The sequence below is a fragment of the Stigmatopora argus genome, chromosome 2, assembly GCF_051989625.1.
Source record: "Stigmatopora argus isolate UIUO_Sarg chromosome 2, RoL_Sarg_1.0, whole genome shotgun sequence".
In the NCBI taxonomy this organism is placed as follows: Eukaryota; Metazoa; Chordata; class Actinopteri; order Syngnathiformes; family Syngnathidae; genus Stigmatopora; species Stigmatopora argus.
The window spans coordinates 19,945,907-19,973,207 of record NC_135388.1 but is presented as its reverse complement, the minus strand read 5'-3'; the positions used below and the strand labels follow the sequence as shown (position 1 = coordinate 19,973,207).

Here is a 27,301-nt window from a genome sequence, read left to right as displayed (position 1 = left end):
GGTCAGAGAGAAAAGCTGAGTTAGGCGGTCATCCACAGCAGGCTATTTATAGGCTTCAATGACCAGACTCCCTCCAAAACACATCCACATACTCTCTCACTCCCCTTATCCTGGGAACAAAGACCAAGAACAACAAACTGGGACACAGACATTCCATCCTTTTACTATATTGTACCTCAATTAATGTGTTTCCTGGCAAACACTTTAGCCATACTGTACATATATGTGCAGAAGGAGGGCGACTGTGAATAGGGTTTGGTTGGGAGTGCTACGTGAGCATGACTCTGCGGAGTCAGGAGGGAAGTAAGGAGGGACGAGATAGTCAAGAAAAATAATTGGTCAGAGAGAGAGAGCAGGCAGGAAAGTGGGCCAGAGAGTCGTCGTCACTGCACAGAGCCCCATTGTGGGACGCTCAAGCTTTCCCTACCCTGCCCCATTCTCTTCCTCTCTCACACACATTCTCCACTCACAACCTATGAGAAACTGGTATGAAAGAAAGTGGAACAAGTCCCAGTTTTCTGTCAAGTGTTCCTATGGTACATGTGAGACAGCTGAAGCTAACTCAAGTCACACAGGACAAACTGTGTTGTTAGATCCAAGAGTCAATCTTGGTCACTACAAGTCAAATAGTCTGACATAAGGTGGTTTTCAGGTCATCTTGAGTTTCAGGTTTCAACAAGGGTGATTGTTGGAGTTACTGTGTTTAATTTTTTCATTCATTCATTCATTTTCTGAACCACCTTATCCTCACGGTAGGGGTGCTGGAGCCTATCCCAGCTGACTTGGGGCCAGAGGCGGGGGACACCCTGAATCAGTGGCCAGCTGAGCGCAGAGCATGAGGGGACGGACAACCATTCGCTCTCACACTCATACCTAGGGGCAATTTAGAATGACCAATCAGCCTACCATGAATGTTTTTGAAATGTGGGAGGAAACTGGAGTACCCAGAGAAAACCCACGAAGGCCCAGTGAGAAAACATCGAAAGAACCGCAGGCCTCGCTGGCCTCAGTTAAGGTCAATGTTCACGACTCTACTATAAGAAAAACACTGGCCAAAGCTGGCAACCATGGCAGAGTCCCAAGGCGAAAACCATTGCTGTCCAAGAAGAATATAAAGGCTCGTCTTGCGCTTGTTAAAAAAAAGATCTTGATGATCCTCCACTCTTTTAGAGGAACATTATGTGGACTGATGAGTCAAAAGTTGAACTTATCGGAAGGTGTTCGGCCCGTTATATTTGGCGGAAAAAAACGGCACAGCATTCCATCAAAAGAACACTATACCAACAGAGAAGCATGGTGGTGGCAGTGTGATGGTCTGGGGCTGCTAGTTGCCTGGGGACCAGGATGACTTGCTGTAATTGATGGAAGAATGAATTCTGCTGTCTACCAGCTACTTTTGAGGTAGAACCTCCGGGCCTCAGTTCCTGCGCTCAAACTCTAGTGCTCATGGAGCATGCAGCATGAAAACAATCCAAAGCACACCAGCAGGTCCACCTCTGAATTGCTCCAAAAGGTTTTGGAATGGCCAAGTTAAAGTCCGGATTTAAATCCTATTGAAATTCTGTGGTGTGATCGGAAACGGGCTGCTCATGCCCTCTAATATTGCAGAATTTAAACAATTCTGCACAGAAGACTGGGCCAAAATTCGTCCAAAGCGTTGTGAAAGACTCATCACAAATTATCGTAAACGCTTGATTTCATTTATTGCTGCCAAAAGGTGGCACAACCCGTTATTAGGTTAAGGGGACTATTACTTTTTCACAGAGGGCCGGACAAGTTTGTAATTTTTTCTGCCTTGGTAAATAAAATCATTATTTAGAAACTACATTTTCTATTTCCTTGGTTTGTCTGTGTCATACTATAATTGGTTTGATGATCTCAAACCTTTTTGTGTGATGAATACGCAAAAACACAGAATCTTACTTTTTCACGGCACTGTACAGACGCTCCCCTACTTACGAACGAGTTAGGTTCCGAGCGATTGTTCATAACTTGAATTTGTTCGTAAGTTGCTCAGTGCTATATTTTGTATTATAATTTATGTTTAAGGCCTATATAAGTATATTGAAGGTTTATATACTTTCAATATATATAAATTCGCTTATTTAATTATATATTTATTCATGTATTTATTTCTTGACCTACTTATTACCTATCTATTTATGTCTAAAATGCCTTTCCTATTCCTGCATCCTCACCCTCTTGCCACTGGAACAACGAAATTTCCCGAATACGGGATGAATAAAGTTATCCAATCCAATCCAATATACGTGCATTTGTATGTTTAAGGCTTGTATAAGTAACACACACTGGTTTGTACTGAAAAAAACATTTAATAACATGGAGAGAATACATACAGTACTGTATACATACATTAGAGAGAGAGAGATTTACTAGAAACTGGCCGAAAGAAGCTATCTAATGACGATTGCAGTTTTCTTCTTTTTTCCATCATAAATGATGCGGTAGCACTGTATGGCATCATTCAATTGATTTGCAAACTTTGTGCAACGTTCAATATTTGGGTCCTGCTGCTCAATCTTTATGTTTATAAATGGTACTGACGGTCGAACGATTCAAGTTGTATTCACGTCCAACGCTCACCACTTTCTGACGCGCATCAAGCTTCGTTATTATTGCCAAAAAAAGGCGCGCAATACAAAATCGAACTTACGAACATTTTTCGACATAAACGCAATTTGCAGACATTCGTATGTACCGTTGTTCGTAACTCGAATGTTCGTAAGTAGGGGAGCGTCTGTATAGTGCAAAAAAAGTGTCAAGCAAAAAGCTTCATTTTGCAAATTTGATTGCGACAAAACTGAAAATGCAAGTTTGGTTTATTCTGCCAGAAGAAAAAAAACTGAAAAGGTTCTTACCAGCTTGTTGGAACATGACCATAGTTTGTGGTGTTGTGTGAACTGGCAGGGAGCGGGTCCGTTGCACAGAGCTGTGAGTTCGGCTCGGCATACTGTTGCTGCCTCCAGGATTAGCAAACCACAGACCCTGAAGAAAATATAGAAACAATTTTGAAGAAGAGAAGAAGAAAGAATGGCGTCAGATAACTTTAACAAATACAAATTGTTGGCTCTCTGGTGTATGCCTAAACTGGACAGCAGTTACGTCACCAAAACACCAGTCATTTAAAGACCCTACAGGAAGGTGGTATATCAAGAATTTAAGAAATTATATTGGGGCGGCGTCAGCCTTATCTGAAAATGGAGCTCTCTGGTCGGACAAGACAGTCGGACGACACAGGGGAGCGGAGTGAATGTTGGATTTCCCCCGAAAAAATTACGGCTATGACGATGAAGAAAGTGGTTTAAGTACTTTGAGAAAATCGGCAAGAGATCTTCAATATGACACGCAGTATGCAACAAAGGCTTTCCGGAGATTGATGACATGGTCAGTGCCATTGAATTTGGGGATCGTTTTGAAGGTGTCATGTCCATATTTGCACAAAAAAATAACAGCAGTAACAACTCCCCTTCAGCGTGTTCTTTGTGCGCCAAACCCCCCAGAAGCTCCTCCTGCTGACGAGATGACACCTCTCAATTGTGCAGAAGAGGATTTAAATGATTTGGGATAAAGTTCTCAATAACCTGTGCACTAAATCATCATCTTCGCTTCACCCTAATCATATTGCTCAGGTGTCTCATCTTCATTATTTTGGGTTAAAACTAAGCAGAAAAGACCTATGGTCAGAGCTTTACTTAAAGTATTTACACATTTATTATATATACACAAGTGTTTACATGTGCATACAATTGTGTAACGTTTAATATTAACACTGCGTGATATTGTACGGACGTGAAAGCATGCATCTATTGTAGATATAATAGGGATGCTACTTCGCGGATTTTTGATTATTGCGGCCATGTCTGGTCTATATTATCTATGAAATTTGAGGTAACTTTGTAATTACAGTGTCCGAAATAGAAATCTGGGGTCAAAATCACTAATTTGGTGACAGAAGAATGTCAAAATGTTATGGACATTTAGTTTTCTGTATGAACTTCACAAATTAATGCTGATATGAGAACAACCTGTGAAAGACAGACCTCTTGGTTATTGGATGTTTCATTTGGCAAGTGATGCTGCTTTATATTCCTTGGCATTCAAATCATAAAGACAGGTCAAATTTTGATTTTCATAACGGTGGTTGTCGTAATACAGACAGACACATGGTGTAGAAATCCATGAAATAAATAAAAAGTTAAAACTGCTATGTGATGTTATGGGAGTCAGTGCAATAAAAATCATTCATTTTCTGAACCGCTTTATCCTCAGAGTCACGGGGGGTGCTGGAGCCTATTCCAGCTGACTCCGGGCCAGAGGCAGGGGACACCATGAATCGGTGGCCAGCCGATCTCAGGGCACAAGGAGACGGACAACCATGCACATTCACACTCATACCTAGGGGCAATTTAGAGTGTCCAATCAGCCTACCATGTATGTTTTTGGAATGTGGGAGGAAACCCATGCAGGCTCGGAAAGAACATGCAAACTCCACACAGGTGGACTGACCTGGATTTGAACCCAGGACCCCAGAGCTGTGAGACCGACTCGCTAACCACTGATCCACCGGGCCGCCTCAATAAAAATCAATTCTTTCAAAATCATTCCAACGGTATTGATTGGAGATCCATCAGACAAACACTTGACAGACGCTAACCATACAAATGCCGCACAGTAATCTGCCTATGATACCTCCAACACAAAAAAGTTCTCCTTCGCTCACTCCCTTTCCAATCCCCCTCATGGCCCTCCAGTGCCGCGGGCCAAGGGAAAAACAGGAAATGCCTATGCACTGTTCTCACTGCTTCTCTCACTCTGTCTCTCTGTACGTCTTTGACCCACCCTCCCTCACAAACATCTTTGCCAAAATATGACACACACGTCGATCTCTAGTATACTTAGTCCACAACTACAATGTAGACACACAGGGATTTACAGGGAAAAGGAACTGAGGTATTTCCTCCAATTGTATGGGATGAGTACGTGTGAGAGAACGAAAGAGACGTCAGTTTCCGATGAAATGGGTCAGTCCAGACGACAGCATGCCAGGATGAGCCGAAATCAGGTCCGTAGCTCCTCCTATTTCAGTGTTGAGCACTGACGCAAGGTCTATGGTATGTGTGGTGACTTCCCTACAAGTTCCATATACCTCACTTCATTTGTCAGATGCCAACACCACACCCTTTTCTCTGCCTGTATTCTTGTAATATGAAGAAAAGAACCAATTTCTATTGTCCTTTAGCAATCTAATTTATTGTAAACATCCAGGGAAATATTTTTCCATATTGTATCTATTTTTAACCACACAAAAACGTTTTCCCCTGCATATACATGGGTTTTTCCACCTTTGTGACAATTACTAAATAGCCAGCCGTGGTTAGAAATGCACAGTAACTAAAATAGAAAAACAGTGGGGAACCTAACTTGTAAAATGCCAATCATAGTAGCCTGTAATTGAAGTGATTATTACTGTAAAGAATATCTGTTATGAGAGAGGAGTGTTCAGGCAGCTTTCTATAAGTTTCAAGAACTAGTACTGAATTATATATATATATATATATATATATATATATATATATATATATATATATATATATATATATATATATATATATATATTAGCTATCATATATATTAGCCTTTTGTCATTTTCAAAAAGTCAATGCAATTTACAGGAAAGAACACGTTGAAATAAGAAAAAAAACAATTGCATTATTAAAGTTCATTTTCACTTATCACACCCAAGCCTGACTACATCACATCCTGTTAAATCAAGAAATCACTTCAACATAACCTATGTGACAAATTTAATTGGCCAGAGATGTTTAATGAGGTGATGTATAAGAACAGAGGCGAACTTAAGAACAGAGGCGAACTAAAGTAAGTGACGCCAATAAGACCGGAAGGAGTAAAAAGTCAGTTACCAGATTTTATGAGGATATTTCTTTTTCATACTGCGGCAGATAGCTTTGCTAAGCATTTCCCCCCCAGATAATAAAATCACCACTTGAAAAAAAAATCCTATTGTATTCACTTCGGTGTCAAAAAGCGGTGCCAATTAAGTACTGGTTACGAGGTAATTGCTAGTCACAAGAACAAAGAAGTACAAATGTTTCCTTGCTTTTATAACACCTGCTTGTTTAATTGTAAACATGCTGTTCCTACTTAGGCTATTAGTGCTCCTGTTGATCTGATAGTAGATGTGAGATAATCAAGTGAGGCAAAGCAGTTAGTTTACAGATAAAGATAATGACAGCAGCTTTGGCACATATAAGTGACTGAGGATGGCAAACATGACCATTCAACAGGATGTGATGAAGGTTTTGTACTAATTCCATTCTGTGTCCGCTGCACTCACTTTCGGAACTTTAACTCTTGGAACTCATATGAAGTCGAGTATTTAAGTGAAATGCTTTGATGAGAGATTAAGAATGTGACCTTTTACTATTGCACATGGGTGCAATAGTGAGGGTACCTAAAAATTGGCTTGCTATCAGAAGACATGTAGTCTACTGTATGTTATACATTTCTGCTTAATGTCAGGTATTTCTGTGCTTAAAATAAAAGTCCTAATATGTGAATAGAAAATAGTGGAAAGGAGAAGCTATGAGTACAAGTAACGCGATGAATTTGGGGTACGTCCTAAACAATTTTAATAATCTTATTTTTATATTTGGCTTTCAATATGCCACAGTAACGCCATTCACCATAGCAAAAAGGGGGCATTGTCTCGAGGAAAGCTGGAAGGAAGAAATCCATAGGGAAGCGACGTGGTTGTGGACCTTCAAGAAATCATTTTTTTTAATTAATTAAATTGAATATTTTCTTTATATCATGTTTCTTGTATTCATACTGTTGAAAGGTCACTGAAACGTAATATTGTATTCAGTTTAAAAACAAAAACAAGTAAAATGAAGAGCTCACAATTTTTCTTACATCATCACTTGCAGACTGTTATTTCACAATTAAAAAAGTATTTTGAACGGAAACTAAACACATTAATCATCGGCCACTGAATTTTGAACTCATCACTACACATTTTAATTAATCTAAACCAATATTATAAATGTAGGTTTAACACTAATTTATATTTGGTCTGAATTTCGTCTGTTGATCGTCTTTGTACAGGTACTCAAAATATTTTACCATATCCGTCTTTGCGATTACGTTATAAATTAGGGCAGGTAAAATAGATGGGTTATCTGCCCAATGGGCACGTAGCTTAAAAAGTTAATGTCAAGAAGGCAGACGCGCCGTGGCTATTCCAGCATTTTTAATCGGCGTTGAAAATGCCACTTAAGGATCCTGCGTCATCTAAGGCAGTTCTTTGGTTTCAAAGGCATCGACTTTTGGTGACATGAATTCTGTTTGAGCACAAAACTGCTTATCGTGTAATATTAGTAGATTTAAATAATATTGGAAGGAATTGTAATAACATTTTGAGATTAAAATTGTTACATCAATCAAACTGTCTGCAGACATCAACTTTTGACAACAATGTTCAGTGCGAAAATTTGAAATAGTTTTCGGAAAGTTTATTTGATTGAGCCATGACATTATGTTCTTCACAAGTGTATGTAAACTTTTGACCACAACTGTACCTCTGGATACCAACATGATCAGAAGCAGAGCCAAGACCTTTTACAATAGCTTAGGTCCCGACGAAGACACTGAGGACGAACCTCAGCCAGAGGTTGAGCCTTGTGGTTTTATTGGTTTGAAAAGTTTCAGAAGAGATCTGGACTGTAAAGGAGGACTTGAATTGAATTGAATGTCTTTGTTGTAAGTATAATGTACTTGGACTAAAACACCCAACAACCAGTTTTTTGGATTCATATCAAGCGGGGGAACTATTTTTGCTGTGAGTACAGTATTTAAAGTATTTAGATATTAATACATTAGTCTTTTCATATGTGTATGACTGTCGTATTTGATAAATGCACTTCATGATAATTGTGCTCGTTTACTTGTATTTTTGTATAGGCGCGAAAACATGTAGTATAGTATGTAGTAATAATAGGGGTGATCCTACTTTGCAGCTTTTCAGTTATCGCTGCGATGTTTGGTCTACATTATCCACAAAAAAACGAGGGATCAGTGTAGTTTTAGGTAGGTGTTTCTCTTATGCTTTTTCCCTGTGTGGACTGTCCATGTGATTGCTGCCTTTTGTGTTACCCAGGTGTTTCTGATTGTCTTGTCAACCCATTTTAAACCCTGTGTGTTTTTCAGTGCTGGTCAGATTGTCTGCGTTGCTCTGCGTTGCAAACCCATGTTCCAGGATCCTCATTTCCCCAGGTCTTCTCTGTCAAATTTGGTTTATCATTTGATTTCAAGAATCTTTGTTATTTTCTGAATTTCCTTGCCACCTTTTATCAAAGTTTTGTTTGCGCACTCCCTGTCCTTGATTGCTTCCCTTCAACTACGGTCCACGCTTGACGCCCGAGCTTACGTGACAGGTTTGTTTTTGCGGTTAATGGTGTTTTTTTAAATATTTTTTTATGAAAGACTACAGCGTTTCTTGCTTCATTAACCTATTGATGGCATTTCAACAATGATGTTAACTTGTGTACAGTTGTCTTATTACCAGTTGGTATGACTCACCTGTCTCCCCTGTTTAGGTCCGGTGGGTGTGCTGCTGCTGCTGCGAGGTGTGGGTCCCAGCAGACCACTGCTGCCCAGAAGGCCCAGCCTTGCCCCTGGTAAGCTCCTAGAGGGCATTTGGAACTGCCTAAGGCTTCTACGTGCCATTACACTGCTCCCGACACAGCTTGTGGTGGGGAGAGAGTTAGACTGACCAAATCCACGAATGCTACAAGACAAAATGTGAAATTTAGTTTTGTCTCTTATCCCTTGTATAGGGTTCATTGAAAAAAATGCAATCAACACATTGAAAATTGTAAATAGTGAGTTAAGTGTACTGAATAAAAAATACATACCTTCTCTGTTGTCGGTAACCGGCAATGTCAAGGAGCGTTTTTCTCGGAATGGATCTGAACAGCCTCTGGACCTGTTGTTTCCATGACAGCAGCCTCTTCTTCTGAGTTTCATTAAAGGACTGATGAGCAAGAGAATAGAAGAAAGTTCAGTAGGGTGTGTGAGTCTAATTGATTGTCAAATTCAATGTTGCCAATGTCCAAAAGTAGTTTATGTTTAAATTTTAAGGCATATAAATAAATGCCCGCTGTATGTCTATTATTCAGTATCGTTTTAGCCACCACAAAAAATATATATGCAGCAGATCTAACCTAGTAAAATGTCATTAACAAAAATGCGTATCAACCCATTTTTACCTCATGTATAAGACACTTGTCAATGAGTTGTAGGTAGGAGCTGATGTTGTCCTCATCTGACCTTGACACCAATAGCTGAGTGCAAACTGAGATACAGATTGGAAATGATTAACTTGTATTGAGTGACAATTTCCCCATTGAACAGGTCATTAACTCACCTTTTCCCATAACACGGGTAAACTGACTTGGTAGATCACCCTCAGCAATGACACTTGAGCTTGCCTCAGCTTCTCCACCTCCTCCAGTGAGGTGGGACCCAGGTGTAGAGCTTTTGGAATCTGGATTCATGGGAGGGCGCTGCAAGGATTTCTCCTCACCACCACTGAAAGCCTTGATAGGTGTCATGATCATCTGATGAAGTTCTTGCAGTGGTACACGCAGATTACTGCCCTCTAATACATCCTGGCAGTGGGAAGTAGTACAGAGCAAAATAGATGCAAGGAAAAAGGAAAAAAGGAAAAAGTAATCATTTGTTACTTTATATCCATAAAAACATATTTGTCCAAAGGTCAATTTGATTTCTAGCTCAAAATAAGGGGTTTCCAAACCAAAAACATTAAGCAATGGGTGTCTTTATAACGATTTTGCTGTGGAAATGTATTAACAAATTACATTTTTCTGAAAAAGTTAAACCTTCATTGAGTTTGGAATGCCTTTGTGTGCGATTGTATTGTTTTGGTCTGAAAAATGGGATGGGATTTCAGACTCACAATACATCTTTCTGGATTAGGTTTTCTCAAAGTTTTGCACTGATAGTCAATGAACAGGCTTTGAACACGCAAACATTGCTTTCCACAAACAATTCCACAAATTTCATGTCTTGAATGTTATGTGTCTTAATTGGCGTAAGACAAAAGGCAGATAGTGCTCCACTCAGGAAGGGTTACTACTTTATCACAAGGGAGTTATGAATTGGCCGTTGAGATCAAATTAGCAGAGAGGAGGTATAGAACTACGGCAGAGCTGCCAACTACTCCGGAATTTCAGGAGTTTACCCGGAAATGCAAGGCAAACGCTTGGACTTCGGAAAAGCTCCCTAAACTCCGGAAATCCCCAAAAATTGTCACTTAAACTTTTTGGGGGAAGCAACTATTTCGGAAAAGTACCAAATTTCCCATTTAAATTCACACCATCACTACGGCTTCTGCCATCTTGATTCAATTGCACTGTAAACTGGAAGAATTTGGTAACACGATAGCATTGTGAATCATCCGAGTTACAAGTCTTGTGCGACTTCAGCGCATATTGATTTGCGTGAATCGGATTCACTCCTGATAAACTCCGGAAATGGGACAAGGGGAATCCTGAAATGGCATCGGCAGAGGTTGGCAGCTCTGCTATGGGTATAGATAATAGAAATTTACTTCTTTTTTTTTAAATCAGGCTGGGAGTTAAAAAAAAAAGGTATACTTTCCTTCAATTATGAAAAATGATACCTTTAGCACTTTAACTAGTCATCATAAATCAGAGTTGACCTGTTCCCAGATTATATTGTACAAAAATGTCAATCATTCATTCGGTCACATTCCTTCCAATTTATCCTCACAAGAGTTGCAGGGGCATGAGGCGGAGTACAAGCTAATACTAACCTTTTCTAGGCTGCGCAGTAGGCTTTGTCTCTCTTTCAGCTTTTGAATACTAATAACAATCTTGTGCCGCGCTCCTTTGGTGACTTTCTGTCAAAAAATAAATAAAAATAAAAATACAACCACCCAAAGGATCAAGACTAATTCATCTCTTGAGTAGGTGTCGAGAAAGAAACTGTTTGGATGCTGCTCTCTTTGATTGCTTTTGTGGACAGAGATGAAATGTTATAGTGTGTGGTGTGTATCTTGTTTAGCTTTTCTTGTATCTTCATCTTTTTTCCCCTCCCAAAAGTTTCTATACCATCACACATTTAACAATATCTGCTAGAGATGCTAGCTTGCAACAGAGAGCAAGGACCTATTAGTTCAGTTTCTGGACGTTGGTTTTGTCTGTGTTTAATTCGTCCCAACGTGCTTGTAGGAGCAATTGTATGGGACCTATTCTCTGAAGTGCAATCAACAGTACAAGCCACTATGGAATTGTTATCAGGAAATTGTAGCTACTGAGCTGTAATGATGAATGTTTGAGACTTTGCGTGGAAGTAAGGAAGGCTTAGGAGCCCTCTAACCACACGGTATCATGAATTTATTGGCATGGGTTCTTCGCGGAATTTAATTTAGTAAGGCAGGCATAAATTGAGCCCCAAAAGTATTGGCACTAGCAATACAACGGTTAACAATAATTAGAAATACCTGTGCCTCGAGTTGATCCTCGGTAAGCGACATCATTTCATCATATGTCATGGTGGAAAACAGTGCTGCATACTTATGAAGACGGAGACTCTTTAACCATGCAGGAACATCTGCAACAAACACAAATACGGTCAATTGGCACAGCATTTCATGGTCATGGACTATGGTTATGTAATACAAGAGTAAGCACAATTTGAATGTCTATGTACATATGCCACCTCATGGTGAAGTGGTTCTTTTGCCTGACTTAGGTATGGGCAGTCTGGGTTTGATTCTCACTCAGTGGCAGTGTGATTGTAAGTGTGAGGGGTTGTCTGTTTCATTGGGCCGTGCAATTGGCTGGCAACCAATTCAGGATGTCCCCCGCCTGCTGCCCGTGGTTAGCTAGGGTAGGCTCCAGTGTCTCCCTTGACCCTTGTGAGGGTAAGCGGTATGGAAGATGAATAGATGAATTTGTCTATATAGGGAGTAACAATTACAATAAGACAAATATATGCCAATTTGAATAGTATCTTAGAGTTCATTAATTTTCCTGTATCTCTTACCCTCAGAAGGGCCGGGGGGAGCTTATCCCACCCAGCCAACTATGGTCACGAGGCGGGGGACAGCCTAAATTGGTGGCCAACCAATCGCTGGGAAAAATGAGTCGGTCAACCAATCACACTCATACCAAGGGGCAATTTAGAGTGTTCAACCAGTACCCAAAGAAAACCCACGCAAGCCTGGGGAGCAGGCGTCGTCAATAAATAATTGATCGAAAATTACTGATCCAAAATTATTGCAATATATTTCCATAAATATATTTACAGTTGAGCTTTTGCAATACAAATTTATTTATTTTTATGCTGAAAAATGATCAATTATTGGTTGCCGAACCAGAATTACTGACAGTAATTTTCTTCGGCCATTCTCCGTAGAGCACAAGAAATTTGCAAATGCATGCGCGCAGAAAAACAGGCACCTGCACGCTTACACACACATTGCGAGCATTTCTCCATGCGTTCAAAGTCAAATGCTGTGAGTGTGCGTAGTGCACGCACACACCAGTATGCGTAAACCGCGTGATCGCAAAGCAGCTAATTATTGGTCGGGACACTTAGGACTAGCTCATGCATTTCCCCAACTACGTTGACCGCACTCATTGCGCACCACTAATTGCAAATCCAAAAAAATGCAATTTTCTTCTTGATTTGGGATGGGAACTTTGGGACTACAACCCTGACCCCTTGGAGGAGGTATGGGAATCATTTAAAGGGTAATGGGCAGACTATAGCAATCAGAATCTTGTGTTGATTTTTTGAAACTTTTATAGATTGTAAACGATGCAAAAGTGCTAAACAAGCAATTTAAAAAATATTCCCTTTTTAAACTTAGCGATTTAAACACCGATGTGGTAGATGTAAATTTCTCCATCCATCTATCCAGTCATCCATCCATTCATCAATCACATTTTCAATCAGGGTCTTTGGGGTACCCCTCGATTTTAATGCATCATATATTAAACTGTATGTAGATGTTGGGGCCGTTGGAGGGCATCATCAAGTCAAGTGCTTGTGTCGCCCGTCCGGCCTCGGCCACACCATTTTTTAATGAACTACATGTATCATACTCTTTTGGGGGTGCTATGATGAGGGATAGGATTGCTGACCCACTGCTCCCTGGCTAAGGTCTCCTATTTTACCGCATACCCTACAATGTCCTCTGCTGACGATCCCTTTATGGTCTCGGGTTAATGGTTGCCAGTCGGGCACCTGGCAATCATAGTAGGGTGGTAGGTCCCACTTTTCCTATGGCATAGCTCATGGGGCAGGGTCCTCTTCATCTGTGTGAATAGCTACGGTGAGTTATTGGTAGGGGTCACGCCCTCTCCGCCCCGCAGTGGATTGGTGACAGGTGTCACCAGACTCTTACTGGTATTCAAAACTCATGATGCCAGGATTAGTGATAAAATAGCTAAAAGTAGGATGTTGCCTCATTAATATTCATAGGTGATTTATCCCAATAATTGTTTCCTCACTACACATTGCTATTGTACTTAACTTACTCTATCACACGCCTAACTGACCTCTCTTACATTTTCTTGTACTTCAGCATTCCTTCCTCATAGGATGTCCCCTCAGGAAGAGCAGTCATATCGAGATAACTACAGTTCTTAGATTAGATAGCATCGTGGGTATTCATTTTTGTATCACTGTTCTCTCCATTCTTTCTTTGACTCTCAAAACTTTTTTTTCCTGTTCGACTGCATGGTCTGAACAAACAACAATACAAACAGCCACAGTGACAGTACAGCAAACTCCCATGCGAGACATTAAAACTGTGTCATTAAAAATTTAAATATCAATATTTTTCCTGGTGGCCCTTTGGACGAGTAGTTAGCGTGTCGGCCTCGCAGTTCGAAGATCGAGGGTTTGATGCCAGCTGGGTCCTCCGCTTCTGATAACCTCCATCAATTTGGTCACCGAAATAATCATTTACATTATAATATGCCATTTCATTTATACATGTTTGGGTCAAGCATTAATTTAAAACTATACTCCTTTGATAAAGACGATGCTTAGTTTAAATGGGCATGAAATAAATCCCATCTGACTCACCCCTCATGCCGCTACCCTCTTCATGGAAGGAACTGCGATGAAGACTTAAACCTCCTAGACTGGCCTCTTCCAGATGTTCACTTCCTCCACTGCCTGAGGAAGCAATGCTGCTTTGGGGGGAAAGCGGAGCGTGATCGGGGGCTGGGCCTCTACTACTACGTAGATCTTCCTGGGACAACCAGACAGGACCCATAGGATGGTTGCTTGGACCACTCATTGGTGGAGTAAGTGACACTGAGCGCTTCAGTGGACTGTGTGGCTGGTTGCCACTTCCACTTGTTAGGACTGTGAGACAAGAAATGTAACGTTTACTCCGATATTCAAAGTAATGGTAGCTCAAACAAAACAATTCTAAGTTGTATTTGAATTGTTTTGAGCAATTCATTCAACATAGGTTTTACTCAAAGAACTTCGAAAGAGAAAAGCCCCACCTATTTATTAGTGAATGACAATACAGTAATACCTCGACATACGAGTGCCCCGACATACTAGTGCCCCGAAATAAGAGCGATTTGAGATACGAGTAAATTTTTGGGCAAATATTTATCTTGAGATATGAGACAAATTTTGATATACGAGCATACAGCGGACGCGGGAGGCTGCTCATAAGAACATCATGGGCACTGTCTTTCTGGTCGCAATTCCCTCGTGTAATGTCTCTCTGGTCGCAACTCCCTCGTGTAATGTCTCTACAAGCACTGGGCGGAGCGTTGCATTTTTTCAGTGTTTTTCTTTTCCAGTTAGTCAGTGCGAATGGCGTATATACTAATTCTCATTGCCAAATGGTCGTGCGTTATCCTATTGTGAGGACATTTGTGTGCATCATTTTGGGAATATTTTGAAGGGAAGACAAAAGCAAACAACCCTCAATAGGTTGCATCTGAAAGTCAGGGTGGAGGCGGGGCAAATAGAGCGAACCCGGGAGAGGAAAGGTATCAAAATTTTATAAACAAAATTAGAATTAAGTTTAGTGTAATGTTAGTTTAAACTTATTTTTGAGTTTGTCTGCATCGTAATCCAAGTTCATTTAAATTTGTTTATGTTATGTTACGAGCGCGTTGCCGTGCAAAAAGTCTCTCTCTCTCCCCCCCTCTCTCTGTCCCTCTCTCTCGCCCCTCCGCAAAATCCGTCTAATTGTAATACTATTAAACACATTTTAGTACTATTAAACCACTAGTTATGTGTTACTTTGTTAATAGATGGCGAATTAGAACAAATAAAAAAGTTTTTCCCGATCCAATATCCTGCTTTTTTTTTTTTTTTTTTTCAGATGGTTGGAACGAATTAATTAGTTTTTAGTTCATTCCTATGGGAAACGTTCATTTGAGTTACGAGTAAATCGACATACAAGCTCAGTCCCGGAACGAATTAAGCTCGTATCTCGAGGTACAACTGTATATCAACAAAGTTGAAGTCAATCCATTTGATCTGGTATAGCAAGAGGAGCATTGTAGAATGTTTTCCCCAGACTGCAAAGGTAGGTAATCTGGATGAAATTGTGTCAAGACAAAAGATTGGTATCTGTGGCCAATTTGACGGGGTAAAATGCATCCACTACTGCCTCTTTTCCCATCCTATATGTGGTCTTAGTGTTGGCGCTATGTATAGTACTTCATAAGGTCTGTTTAAAATAGCTGCCCATCTAACATTACATGTTCCAGTGCCTAAATATTAGCCATTTACCCTAAATACAGTCTCCCACAAAGGCTGCCTTACAAGGGAAAGGATGTGTGGCATGCTTTGCTGTGGCTTAGGCTTGTGCTCAAACTATGGGCCATGGTCAAGCCAATTGTCCCGTCAATAGTACACGTGGCAGTGTGACAGAAAATAATATTAGCGTAAAAATTAGTACAAGCGCTCTGGTTTGTAACGTGTTTACTGTTTCGACTAAAACAGCTCAGAATGGTTGTTACACAGATGACTCACACGATCATCATTGGAAAGCCGTATGAGGAAAAATTACACACAATTCTTTGTTCTTCAACGTTATACCAATATTTTCCTTTAATACTGTGCTGTTAATACCGCTGGTTCTTCCATTCTGAAACCCTGAGATGTGTAGCTCTATGGCTCCAAGGAGTCAAAAATATAAGATGATATTTCTTAGGCCTGCCAGCAGGGTTTTAAATATGTCTTTATTTATAAGCCCTCAGCTGTTTCTTTCATGTCCCAGCAAGAAAAAAAAACACAGACCTCTTGCATTCTTTTCTGAAAATATCCTGCTCTGACCATAGTTATGCTTAGTTTGAAAAGGCCAGGCTTCTCACTGTATTCGCTTTCATGTCATACAGACACACACACACGCACACTGTAGTTAGTTACCTGTAGTCGAAGGCTTTTCTCAAAATGCAACTGGTCGACAGACAGTCACTGCGCTCAGAACATGGTTTTGTGGTTGTTATTTTTCTAATTCTATTCTATTCTATTTATAATACTAAGTGCAAAACTAGCCATAGTCTTGGTAAAACAATAACATAAAAAAACATTGGACTAATGGCTGTTTCTTTCAAAATTACATTTTTCTAAAACAAAGTTCCTTGTGGTAAATTTTCTAAGAAAGTGGAAAAAAAATATCAATTCAAAACTCATTGTCAGTTCAAAACTTGGTATGTTATACAAAATTAGATCAGTTTTAGATGATGCATGCAAAATTTAGGTAAAACAGCAGACACGTCGGAATATATGTATATACTGTACACATTCATATATACATATATATATATATATACATATATACATATATATACACATATATACATACATATATATACAGTGGTACCTCGACATACGAGCACCCCGACATGAGCATTTCGAGCAAATAATTATCTCTAGATACGAGACAAATTTCGAGATACGAGAAAGCCAGGTGGCCAAGACATGAGAAGCCGTTTATGATTTTAGCGCACTGTCTTATTTGCCGCATCTCTTTCGTGTATAACAGATATCTACGAGCACTGGGCGGAGTGTTGCATTTTTTTCAGTGTTTTTTTTCCGTCACTCAGCGCGAATGGCGTAGCGATCGCTTGGACGAGGAGTATATATTACTTCTCGTTGGCAAGTGGTCGTGCGTTATCCTATTGTGAGGACATTTGTATGCATCATTTTCGGAATATTTTGAAGGGAATACAAAAGCAGACAGCCCATCGATAGTGAAAGTCAGGGTGGAGGTGGGGCAAATAGCCAACCCGGCCGGGCGAAGAAAGGTATAAAAATGTAAAACAAAATAAGAATTACGTTTACTGTAAGGTTAGATCAAACTTATTTTTGAGAGTGTCTGCATCGTAATCCAAGTTCATTTAAATTTGTTTATGTTATATTACGATTCACCGGTGCAAAGTCTCAAAAATCACAACAGAAATTTAACATGAGATATAACAAAGGAAAGTACACTTACTGGCATTACCACTTCCACCAGTTCCTAATGTGTTGATGGTTGCTGGCACAGAGGATGATGGGTAGAGAGGCAGGTGTCCGTTCTCACAGCCCTGCTGCTGCCAGCTTCCTCCCAGCCCCGAATCTCTGCTGCTTTGCCACCCATTAAGGCGATCGTCTGAGCCATAGCGTTGGTGGTGATGCAACCCATATGGGTTACTTGAAGAGGAACTGTTTGTGGAGGATCCCGATGATGTGAGGGTAGATGGTGGAGTGGACTGACGGTGATGTGGGCCAGAGGGTGACGGCCTTTCAAGTGAGTCTCCTGTGGCAGCAGCCCTTTCCTCCAGGTGATTGAGCCACAAAGCCAATGCAGCACGGTCTTCGAGGGAGGTGGCTGGGTGGATGAGGGCATAGGACAAGAGCTGGCGAGACTCTTCTAGGTGGCGGCCACGTTCAATAGTGTGCGCAAGGATGCGTGGTAGCAGGCGCATATACTCGCCCTTGGCTTCTACATTGCCTGGCTTAAGTAGTGGCAAATGGTTGAGAACAAGTGAGATGACACGTTCTTTTGCCTCGCCTTGCCACTGGCTGATTACCTCTGTAGGAAGACGAAGAGAAGGGAACAAAACATGGTCACATTTCAAATTTTTATGCATTGTCAATAAACCCCACAATTTTTAGTGGTTAATTTTAGGGTAATAGTTGAAATAATGAATTCAAGTTTTAATTCGTATGTATTTTCTTTAGTTTTATTTTTTTAAACTCCAAAACGGATAGCAATTAGGTACATTTGATTAAATAATTATTTAATGATGAGAATTTTTTTTTACATTGCACAGTAATCCCTCGATTATCGCGGTTAATGTAGACCAGACAAAGGAAAAAAACGCAAATTTTATTTTATTTTTATTTTTTTACTTCAGTGCCGAGTCATAGTAGCAAGCGGAGGACAGGGGAGTGGCTTCTGCTTGCGAGTTTCAGCGTGGATTTTCACATTTTTCTGAACTTACAAAAACAAAATTTAATTTTAAAAAAAATTCCCCAGAAAAAAATCTGCGATGTAGTGAAGCCGTGATATTCGATGGATTACTGTATATAAGATGCTGTCTCAAGAGGCAGCTCTTTGCTACTTTCTTTCTTGGTCCATGGCAAAGTCATCCATATGAATCTAAGCTATGCCACTAGCAAACTAACATATAGTACAAACAAATACAAGCAGAAATGTTCCTGTCTGGCTCCTGACACCAAGAAGGGTTCAATTGTAACATTTTGTTTCAGTACAGCACATTAGCCTACTGAAAGTCAATATCACAGCTAAAAAGAAATAAAAATATGACTAATGAGATGACATCACGTCATGCAATGTCTCTCTTTTTTGCCATCTAAAGTTTTCCTTTATGTAAGCTGGAAAGCAAGATGGTGTACTTCTAAACATAACATTGAGGTCATGGCGCTATTGTTATTAGAGGGCTGTAGTTAGCCGTGATCTTAGACAAGCGCTAGAATAGGTCAGGGGAACAGTTTTGGGAAGCCCTCTAAAAAGTACAGAGGACCGAACAAGACAGAGCCACGCTTCCATTTTGGGAGACTTGTGATTGCATGAATATGAACATGACCTTAATGATGTCGTCTCCTTTTGATTTATGAAGTCAATCTAAAAAATATATCTGTCTCTGTGCCAAATATCTTGAAGTCATGGTGTGGCAAAACGTTTTGCAACAATGCTCACTTGCTATGACTGAATATACCACTAGAAGACTGATGTAGCAGATGGAAAGCCTCAAATACTTTAGTCGCCGAAGGTTTTACTTTCATTTTGCCTTTAAGAAATAAACAAGGTTTAGGGGGGACCCCCCCAAAAAACAAATATATGGTTGGAACTCTTACTTTTGGTTTGCTATTTACTCCCTTACATCCAAAGGTTTTCAGCAAAGGTTCGAGAGAAAATCATAACATTCTCAAGACATACACAGGTTCAAATATGATCCTATTCAGTCCAAAACTAACTGTAGAAATGTAAGCAATTCAGACCTTTTTAAACTGCACTGGCTTTTTCAACGTGACAGGAAATGCCGCTTTAAGAGTCACAGAAACTATGATCTTTTTTCAAAACATGGGATTTTGACTTTGCCTTCGTGAGATGAGGAGAGGTAGTTTACAACCCACACTCTAGCAGTGGCGGCCGGTGCATTTTCTGGTAGCGCCTTCAACGTATCAATCCAACCCTCAAAAACTATTTTATGGCTATAAAACCGTTACTGCAGCTACAGCTGCGACACATAAAAAATAATCAATAAATTAATGCACAAAAATGGGGTAAAATCCACTTCCTAGCAGCATTTCATGATTAAATACAAATACTGGAGCTTTTCAGACATTAAAACCAGGCCAGGGGGTGATTTTTCCCGGGAAAAGACAGCGATGGACGTCAATGGTGAAACGCCAAAAATTAAACTAGGGTAAAAGCCACTTCCTAGCAGCATTTTGTGATTAAATACCAACACTGGAGCTTTTCAGATATCAGAACTTGGCCCACAATTGAAATATTATTTAGGAATATAGCCATATTTTACTCACCAAAAATCCTTTTTACACAATATCCATCCTCCTTTCTTTCTTCCTTCTTTCCTATCGCCATCGAAGCTAATGATGAAAGTCGAGCCTGTCCTGTCATATTTCCGGCATAGTCCGTTTTGAAAATGGCTTTAAATCAACACAACAATATTCTATTTGGTGGTGCAGCTAAGTTAGCGCACTGAAAGTCCCGCACACACGATTTTCCCGGCTGTAACAGGCTTGCTAGCTTCAGAGTGGACCGCCCTTTCTTAATGTCCATTTTTTTCTGGAAAAGTCCGTCTGGAAAATAGCTGTGTGAGCAAACAGAATCCATTTGTTTTTGCTTCTGTCGGCTATTGTGGGTGGAGTTTGCGATCTCGGCTGCCTCGGGTACTGCTTTGGCCCGCCTACTAGCCAATCATAGTTTGTGAAAGCAATGACATGTCCCAGCCAGCAAAATGCTAACGCCTATGAAAAATCATTGTGGGGTTGCCAACTCGAAATCTGATTGGTTAAAAGCAACAGTCTAGTTTAATGCAGCAGAGCCCGCAAGAACTGATTGTGAAGGCTTTGAGGCAGATCTGATCTGGCAACAAATAACGGCTGAAATGTGATTGGTTAAATGCTTCAATATGAAAACACACATCTGGAAGCAGTGCAACCAGGGGGAAAGGCAATGAAAGGAAGCTAACAGACCATTTGGAATAATAAGTATTGATGGACAAAATATAATATGATTCAGATATTTCTTAGGCCAGCAGAGAAGGCCTTGAAGGCCCTGACGGCCCGCCACTGCACTCTAGTGATGATGTAATTCTTAATTCCATTCCTTTGAATGAAGCATGCTTTAGTCCAATTGAGAATCAAATTTTAATGTTTATTTCTGGATGACAGGAAAGCATTAAACGACCAATTGGCCATGAGCAACCACAGTTTGTGATTTTGAGGAAAAGCTCATCTACAGCTGTAAAAACTTAGAGCAGTTGCCTTCTCAGCAGAACACCTCCAAACTGTGCTTTGCTGCTAAAAAATATTTTTTTAAGTTTGTACTGTTTACAAAAATTGACCCAATTATAGTAATTACACTGCGGCCTTAGAGTGTCGGCCTCACAGTTCTGGGGTCGAGGGTTCGCTCCCAGGTCAGTCCTCACTGTGTGCAGTTTGCAAGTTCTCCCCGTTCTTGCATGGGTTTTCTCCGGGTACTCCGGTTTCCTCCCACATCCTAAACCCCTTGCAAGGCAAGCTGGTTGAACACTCTAAATTGCCCCTAGTTAGGAGTGTGAACGTTAATGGTTTTCTGTCTCATTGTGGCCTGCGATGGGTTGGCCATCGATTCAGGATGTCCCCCCTCCCTGGTGCCCATAGTTACCCTGTGAGGATAAGTGGTTTAAAAAAAGAATGAACGAATACTTACACTCTGGCAACGGGATACTTTTATAGAGGAAAATTACTGCTCATGCACTTGAAATAATGTAAAAGCACAAGAGACAGATTCCTTACCAAATTAACGTTAAGTGAGCAGAGAGAGATCACTCAATCTTAGGCAACCGCAACCACCATATATCTACGTGAAAAGACATCAGATTTCTGGGTGTGACAAATTCTTCACTTCTACTCCAGTTAAATAATATTTGATCACACCCTGAAGTTTAGAGTGTTAAGTGGAGATTGGGGAAGGAGAAATGAGGTGTGGCTAAGTTATGACAATATACTGTATGAGAAGCAGAACTGTGGTTCAACCCTGTGAACTCAATCTACCTCATAATGCACTAGAGTTGAAGATAATGAATCAAGTAGTCTAAATCACAATTTTGCAATGGAACACAAATAGTTCATTGTACAAAATGCAAATCAGTACAGTACAACCTCCTCAAACAACTGAACCAGAAGTATCTCAGTGTGACAAATGATGGGTTGCACTTTGAAAGATTAAAACATAGCGTGTGTCATGCTAGCACAAACATTGCAGCGTGTCCATTGAGCCAAAGCCACTTTTCTATGGGGAAAAAAACAGAAATTGCACCCGCAACTCAGACAGCACCCTTTCAGTCAGTACGCCCTATCTGGATTACAATACAATATTTACCATGATTAATCATAACACATCCATTCTTTGAATGACAAAAAAAATGCCCATGCCAAAATAGTAATTTTCATATGAAAGGAATTGGAATAATAATAAAATTAAGCAACTGGTTGGTGGCATAGTCAGACCAGACTCAACTTTGAAGAGTTTGGGCTTTGTTACAAAGGTATCAAATCACAGACCCAGTGACAGATGCGGAAACAATGTGATTTTTTTAGCACATTTGTTACACATCGCTGACTTGCAAATATTAACACAGCCCAATAGGGATGCATACTTACACACTTGTGGAGACCACTAGACAGACATATGACTCCTTTCTATCTAAATATAGATGATATATCAAGAACACAAAGACAAACAGATAAAATGAATATTGTCTTATTGGTTATCAACACGACTGACTACACGATCCAAAAAATACTGTATGTAAGGACGCTTGATAGTGATAAAGTAGGAATAAATTTATTGTAGGTAACATACTACATGGTGAAGCTTTGTCCAAACCCTCTGTGTTATAACTGTGAAAAGGTGGTGAAACCTTTCGAATTAAAATGTGTAACATGCTAGTCTGTCCTTTCCAACTCTGTAATGTTATTTACTGTTGTTACCAAGTGGCACAGTTCACTTGCTTGTTGATTCAACACCACATTTGGCACAGCCATTACAGTTTTCCAACCACCAAAGATAGATCAGATGTTTAATTTAAAAAAATAGTTCAGAAAAAAAAAGTGCTTTAATTCTTGGAATACCCCTTTCATTAAAAAAAAAACCTATGGCCAGACAAAGCTATTGAATACCAAAGCTACAAATTAGGAGATGTTGGTCAAGCAGAAAAGGTAATAGGCCAGTGATGAGGGTGACTTAAGGAGAACAAAATAGAAACGGTGAGTGGGAGGAGAAAGAAAGGAAACATTCCCGCTGCTGCTTTCCGAGTGGATTCTACAGCTCAGCGGTGGGGAATGTGCTGGCATACCACGCAGTCTATTGCTGAAGAATGCAGTGATTCCTAACGGACCCGTAGTTGAACTTACTAACACATGCGCATACAATGATCTGGACAAAAGTAACTAAACAGTAGACAAGATGGGTCTGAACAGTACAGGGTGATGATGTTGCCAAAATACAGTTGTCGATATGTAGCCTTGAACACAAAATACTTCTGGTAAGACAAAACAGGGATTCCAGACCTCAAAATGCTGTGAAAACCCTGGATGATTATTTACCAATAACAAAAATGTTGCCCATTCAAACACGTGTCCGCTCTTAAAATAATGTCCACAGTATAGGAGGGCATGTTGGGCCTTATTAATCACAACACCCCCCGCGAGCCTAGAGAGGATAAAGGGGTTCAGAGAATGAGATGAGAGATTTAGTCTGGAAAATACGGTAATTATATAAAAAGAAATTTAAAAAAAGTTGCAGAGAACATACATTAATTTGTATTGTTGCATTTTTCCAATGAAACATTTTTAACTAAATCCACTGGAATGGATTAGTGACAACAGTGAAGAAATCAACAACAGCTTATTTGAGAGTGTCTAACTCCACAGTCATACTGGTGATATTGAGTAAAAGGAAGCAGACTATCCAACAGTCAGGCATCTTCATAGAAAATGATTTACTTAATTTCTTTTATTTACCCAACAATAGTGTATGTACTTGGCCAAAAGATTTAAATGAGCTGTTCATAAGACTGTCGTATGATTGAGCCTTTTGAAGCAATACCACTAGATTGTGTGAAAAATTAAATACTGCAGTGGTTCTCAACCTTTTTTCTCACTGCAGACTGGTAAAGATTGTCCTGTTTTTTCCTTGTGCCGGGGGACGGGGTGCACAACAACTAAAGACAGAGGCGGGGAATGCAAGATGATTGCAAAAGAAACATATCCTAAGCGGACGGCCCGGTGAGGCAAGTGGTTAGCGCGTCGGCCTCACAGCTCTGGGGTGCTGGGTTCGAATCCAGGTCATGTCCAACTGTGTGGAGTTTGCATGTTCTCCCCGGGCCTGCGTGGGTTTCCTCTGGGTACTCCGGCTTCCTCCCACATTCCAAAAACATGCATGGTAGGCTGATTGGACACTCTAAATTGCCCCTAGGTATGAGTGTGCATGGTTATCCGTCTCCTTGTGCCCTGCGATTGGCTGGCCACCGATTCAGGGTGTCCCCCGCCTCTGGCCCGGAGACAGCTGGGATTGGCTCCAGCAACCCCCGCGACCCTAATGAGGATAAAGAGGTTTAGAAAATGTGATGAGCCATATCCTAAGCACCAATGAATGTATTTTTCATTGTTACACAAGAGATATCCGACTTTTCTCATTTTAAATAGGGGAGTGAGATTGAAACAGATGTGCTAGTTTTGGAGAGACATGGTGTGAGAGCCACTTTTCAAGCATCCCAAACCTCAAGAAAATACATATGTAATGGCCCAGCTGACATACACACTGCATTCATTTCGGTGCTACAAGCTGCTATGGTGGAGGCCAAAAATGGAGGACCATGTATAGCAGCAGCAAGGCTGCTTTTTGGACTCGACCATGGGCCGGGTGGTTGCCAGTGGGCAGTCGTCTTCAGCCGCGCCCCTGAAGCTGCCACCCGGGGAACGGCGACCACAAAGTTCTTCTGGAGCTTAGAGGCTTGGCCAACTAACTCGAGCCTTCAACTCAGATGCGACCGAAAGTAGCTCCCATGGCAACTCAGACCTGGAGGAGGACCAGCTGAGCCGGGTGGATATGGAGCGACACGTCAAAATTTGGAAACGCGACTTAATCACAGTGCGCTATCAGCCATATTTGTTGAAGAGCACACAAGTGAGTGTGTGTGGGTAGGTGTAATAGTGTTGACAGATTGGCCGTGTTTCCACAGAACTGGTTGTGTTAGAGACTGTCTTTCTGATCTGGCAACCTTGAAGTGCAACGCGCCACTGGCTTATTATCTCTGTACTTGAGCATTGACTTGTACATGAGGTTTAAAGCGTTAAAATTTCTCTGGCAGCCCAGAACCAAATGGCTTGCGGACTGGTACTAGTCGAGTGGTTTTGGACCACTGAACTACTGTTAGCTGCATTATAACATGTATAGAAACCTGAATCCACATCCGACATCAAATAGGTTGTAGTCATGTCACACAGCCCAATGCAACTGATGTAAAAGTTTTTAAAGATGAATCCAGACTGTCAACATCTACCAGAGCAATAGCCTGTCAAAGAAATGTCCTATTCTCGTTACTGTATTAACTAGGGATGTGGATCGTCAATTTCATAAGGATACGATATTGAGCAGATAGTGCATGTTTTTCTGACGCAGCAAAGTTCTTAATGTAAGTAGAATCAGGTCAAATTTATGTACAGTACTAATCAAACTGACCGCGGTTGAAAGGTAGACTACACCTAGAAGAGGTCCCCTGTCAAATTACATGGTATACAACATTGTCTTTGATTGATTTAAAGATGTAATGATGCCAAACATTTGTGATTACAAAAAAAGGGAACTACTCCCCAAAGTAATCTTAAATAAGTAACAAGACCGCCTTGTAATTTTCCAAGCAATCATGAGTCAGTGCATCTCCAGCTGCAATAACAGTACACTGATTCAGTCTTACTAATCATACATCCAGATTCTCATTTTAACTAGTCATTCAGGATGGCATTTTACATTCACTGTATGTATTCTAAAATGTGTGAATACCGGATTACAATCTAGTCTTTACAGGGCAAATATAACGGTGCTCTTTTTCTTACACCAAAGTGGGAAGCACCTGCCATTGACAAAATATTTGTGTTTCTCTTTACAGGAAAAGGAAAGGCATCATCACAGCTACTGTTCATGGAAGCATCCTGTTAAAAAGGCTTTACCAGATAACTGCGCTTCAAACTATTTGATATTTTAAAAAGGGACACAGAGAGCTGGAGCAGGTCCTCAAGGGCCGCTGTGGGTTATGGTTTTTGTACCAATTGATACAGCAAAGACAGTTTAAGCAATGAGGTTACTGCTGAAACGATCAGCACCTGACTGTAATCAATATATTACACTTGTAACACACCAGATTAGTGAAATTGTGTCATTTTATTTGGTTGGAATGAAATCCTGCAACCTTCTATAGAATACTTTGGAGACACCTGGTCCAGAGGGACAAAGTCAACCATTGTGACAACCAGGTATATCATAATAAAGTAAAGTTTGTTTCTGAACATTTCTCTAAAAGCAAGCACATCCACATTGTTATAAAATTGTGGGGCAATTTATCATATCGAAAGCAACATGAAGGCAAATGGACTTGACTTAGATAATTCGAAGCACAGACATGTCAGAACCAAATCTAAGAAAAGGTTCTAGGTTGGCACAGATTATAATGAGCCTACCCAGCATTAGCTTCTGATAATAATAATATGTTTGATTATGTTGTCAACCTGACAGTGGGGAATTTTTACGTCTGGCAAGGTCATATGCCATAGTTAGATTAACTGACAAGTGTTGTTGGAAGGTTTGCTGAAGCAAGCATTGTTAGCATTGTTCAAATGCTTATTAATAAATAAATTGTCTATTTGTGGGAACTTTAAGATAAAAATTGAGTCACTATTAGATTTGTTTGTTTGTTTGACTTGTGTCTTTTTTATATCAGTCGACAAGGTTTCCATGTCAGACATGGCTGTTAAATTGAGTACAATTCTCAAAATGCTTCACTCCACCCCACTCCCCACACTTCCCATTTCCTCTTGAGCGTATCGACAACATCCCCTCTGCTCCCCTGCTGCGGGAATAACTAGTGCTGGAAGACTTGTCGGACCACAGTGGGAATTGAAGGAACAGCAGTTGGTTAGCAGTATACCTGTAAGGGCTCTGAAAGTGGCAGCCTTTACTGTGCTGGGAATGTGAACTTTGATTCTGCCAGGGCATATGGTTCTCAAAAGAATCAGTCCGAGAACAACTGAGGACTCTCTCCTTTACCTATTCATAATTTATTCAAAGCCCCACTGACAACCCCTTAAAAATCTATTAGTGCCGAGAGCAAGGAAAACACAGTGGGTGTAACAACAATTCAGTACACGTTAAATTTAATACATTTATTTTCTACCTTCAGCCTACTGTTTAAAATGTAAAGTT

The 27,301-nt window shown here is 40.4% G+C and overlaps 2 protein-coding genes and 1 long non-coding RNA gene across 6 annotated transcripts in view; 1 reads left to right on the top strand and 2 right to left on the bottom strand.

The window, feature by feature from the left end:
• The window catches only part of slc67a1 (solute carrier family 67 member 1), a 184,722-nt gene extending 182,086 nt beyond the window's left edge, over positions 1-2,636 (bottom strand). The window contains exon 1 of the mRNA XM_077587255.1: positions 2,605-2,636. The gene's annotated coding sequence lies outside the window, so the exon portion shown is untranslated. The remainder of the gene's footprint in view (positions 1-2,604) is intronic.
• samd4a (sterile alpha motif domain containing 4A) overlaps positions 1-27,301 on the bottom strand; it is a 55,280-nt gene that overhangs the window by 14,433 nt on the left and 13,546 nt on the right. For 3 of the 4 annotated variants that reach the window (XM_077587185.1, XM_077587195.1, XM_077587176.1), the window contains 9 exons: positions 17,579-18,157; positions 14,185-14,469; positions 11,588-11,697; positions 10,898-10,984; positions 9,467-9,710; positions 9,309-9,394; positions 8,955-9,073; positions 8,620-8,827; positions 2,880-3,006 (listed from right to left, as the gene is read on the bottom strand). In XM_077587185.1, coding sequence (XP_077443311.1) covers positions 2,880-3,006; positions 8,620-8,827; positions 8,955-9,073; positions 9,309-9,394; positions 9,467-9,710; positions 10,898-10,984; positions 11,588-11,697; positions 14,185-14,469; positions 17,579-18,157 — 1,845 coding nt within the window. The remainder of the gene's footprint in view (positions 1-2,879; positions 3,007-8,619; positions 8,828-8,954; positions 9,074-9,308; positions 9,395-9,466; positions 9,711-10,897; positions 10,985-11,587; positions 11,698-14,184; positions 14,470-17,578; positions 18,158-27,301) is intronic. The other variant, XM_077587204.1, reaches the window with a different exon arrangement.
• Positions 4,901-8,870, top strand: LOC144064621 (uncharacterized). Its single transcript, XR_013296846.1, has 3 exons — positions 4,901-5,083; positions 8,248-8,474; positions 8,637-8,870. It is a non-coding gene; the product is annotated as an uncharacterized LOC144064621 (long non-coding RNA).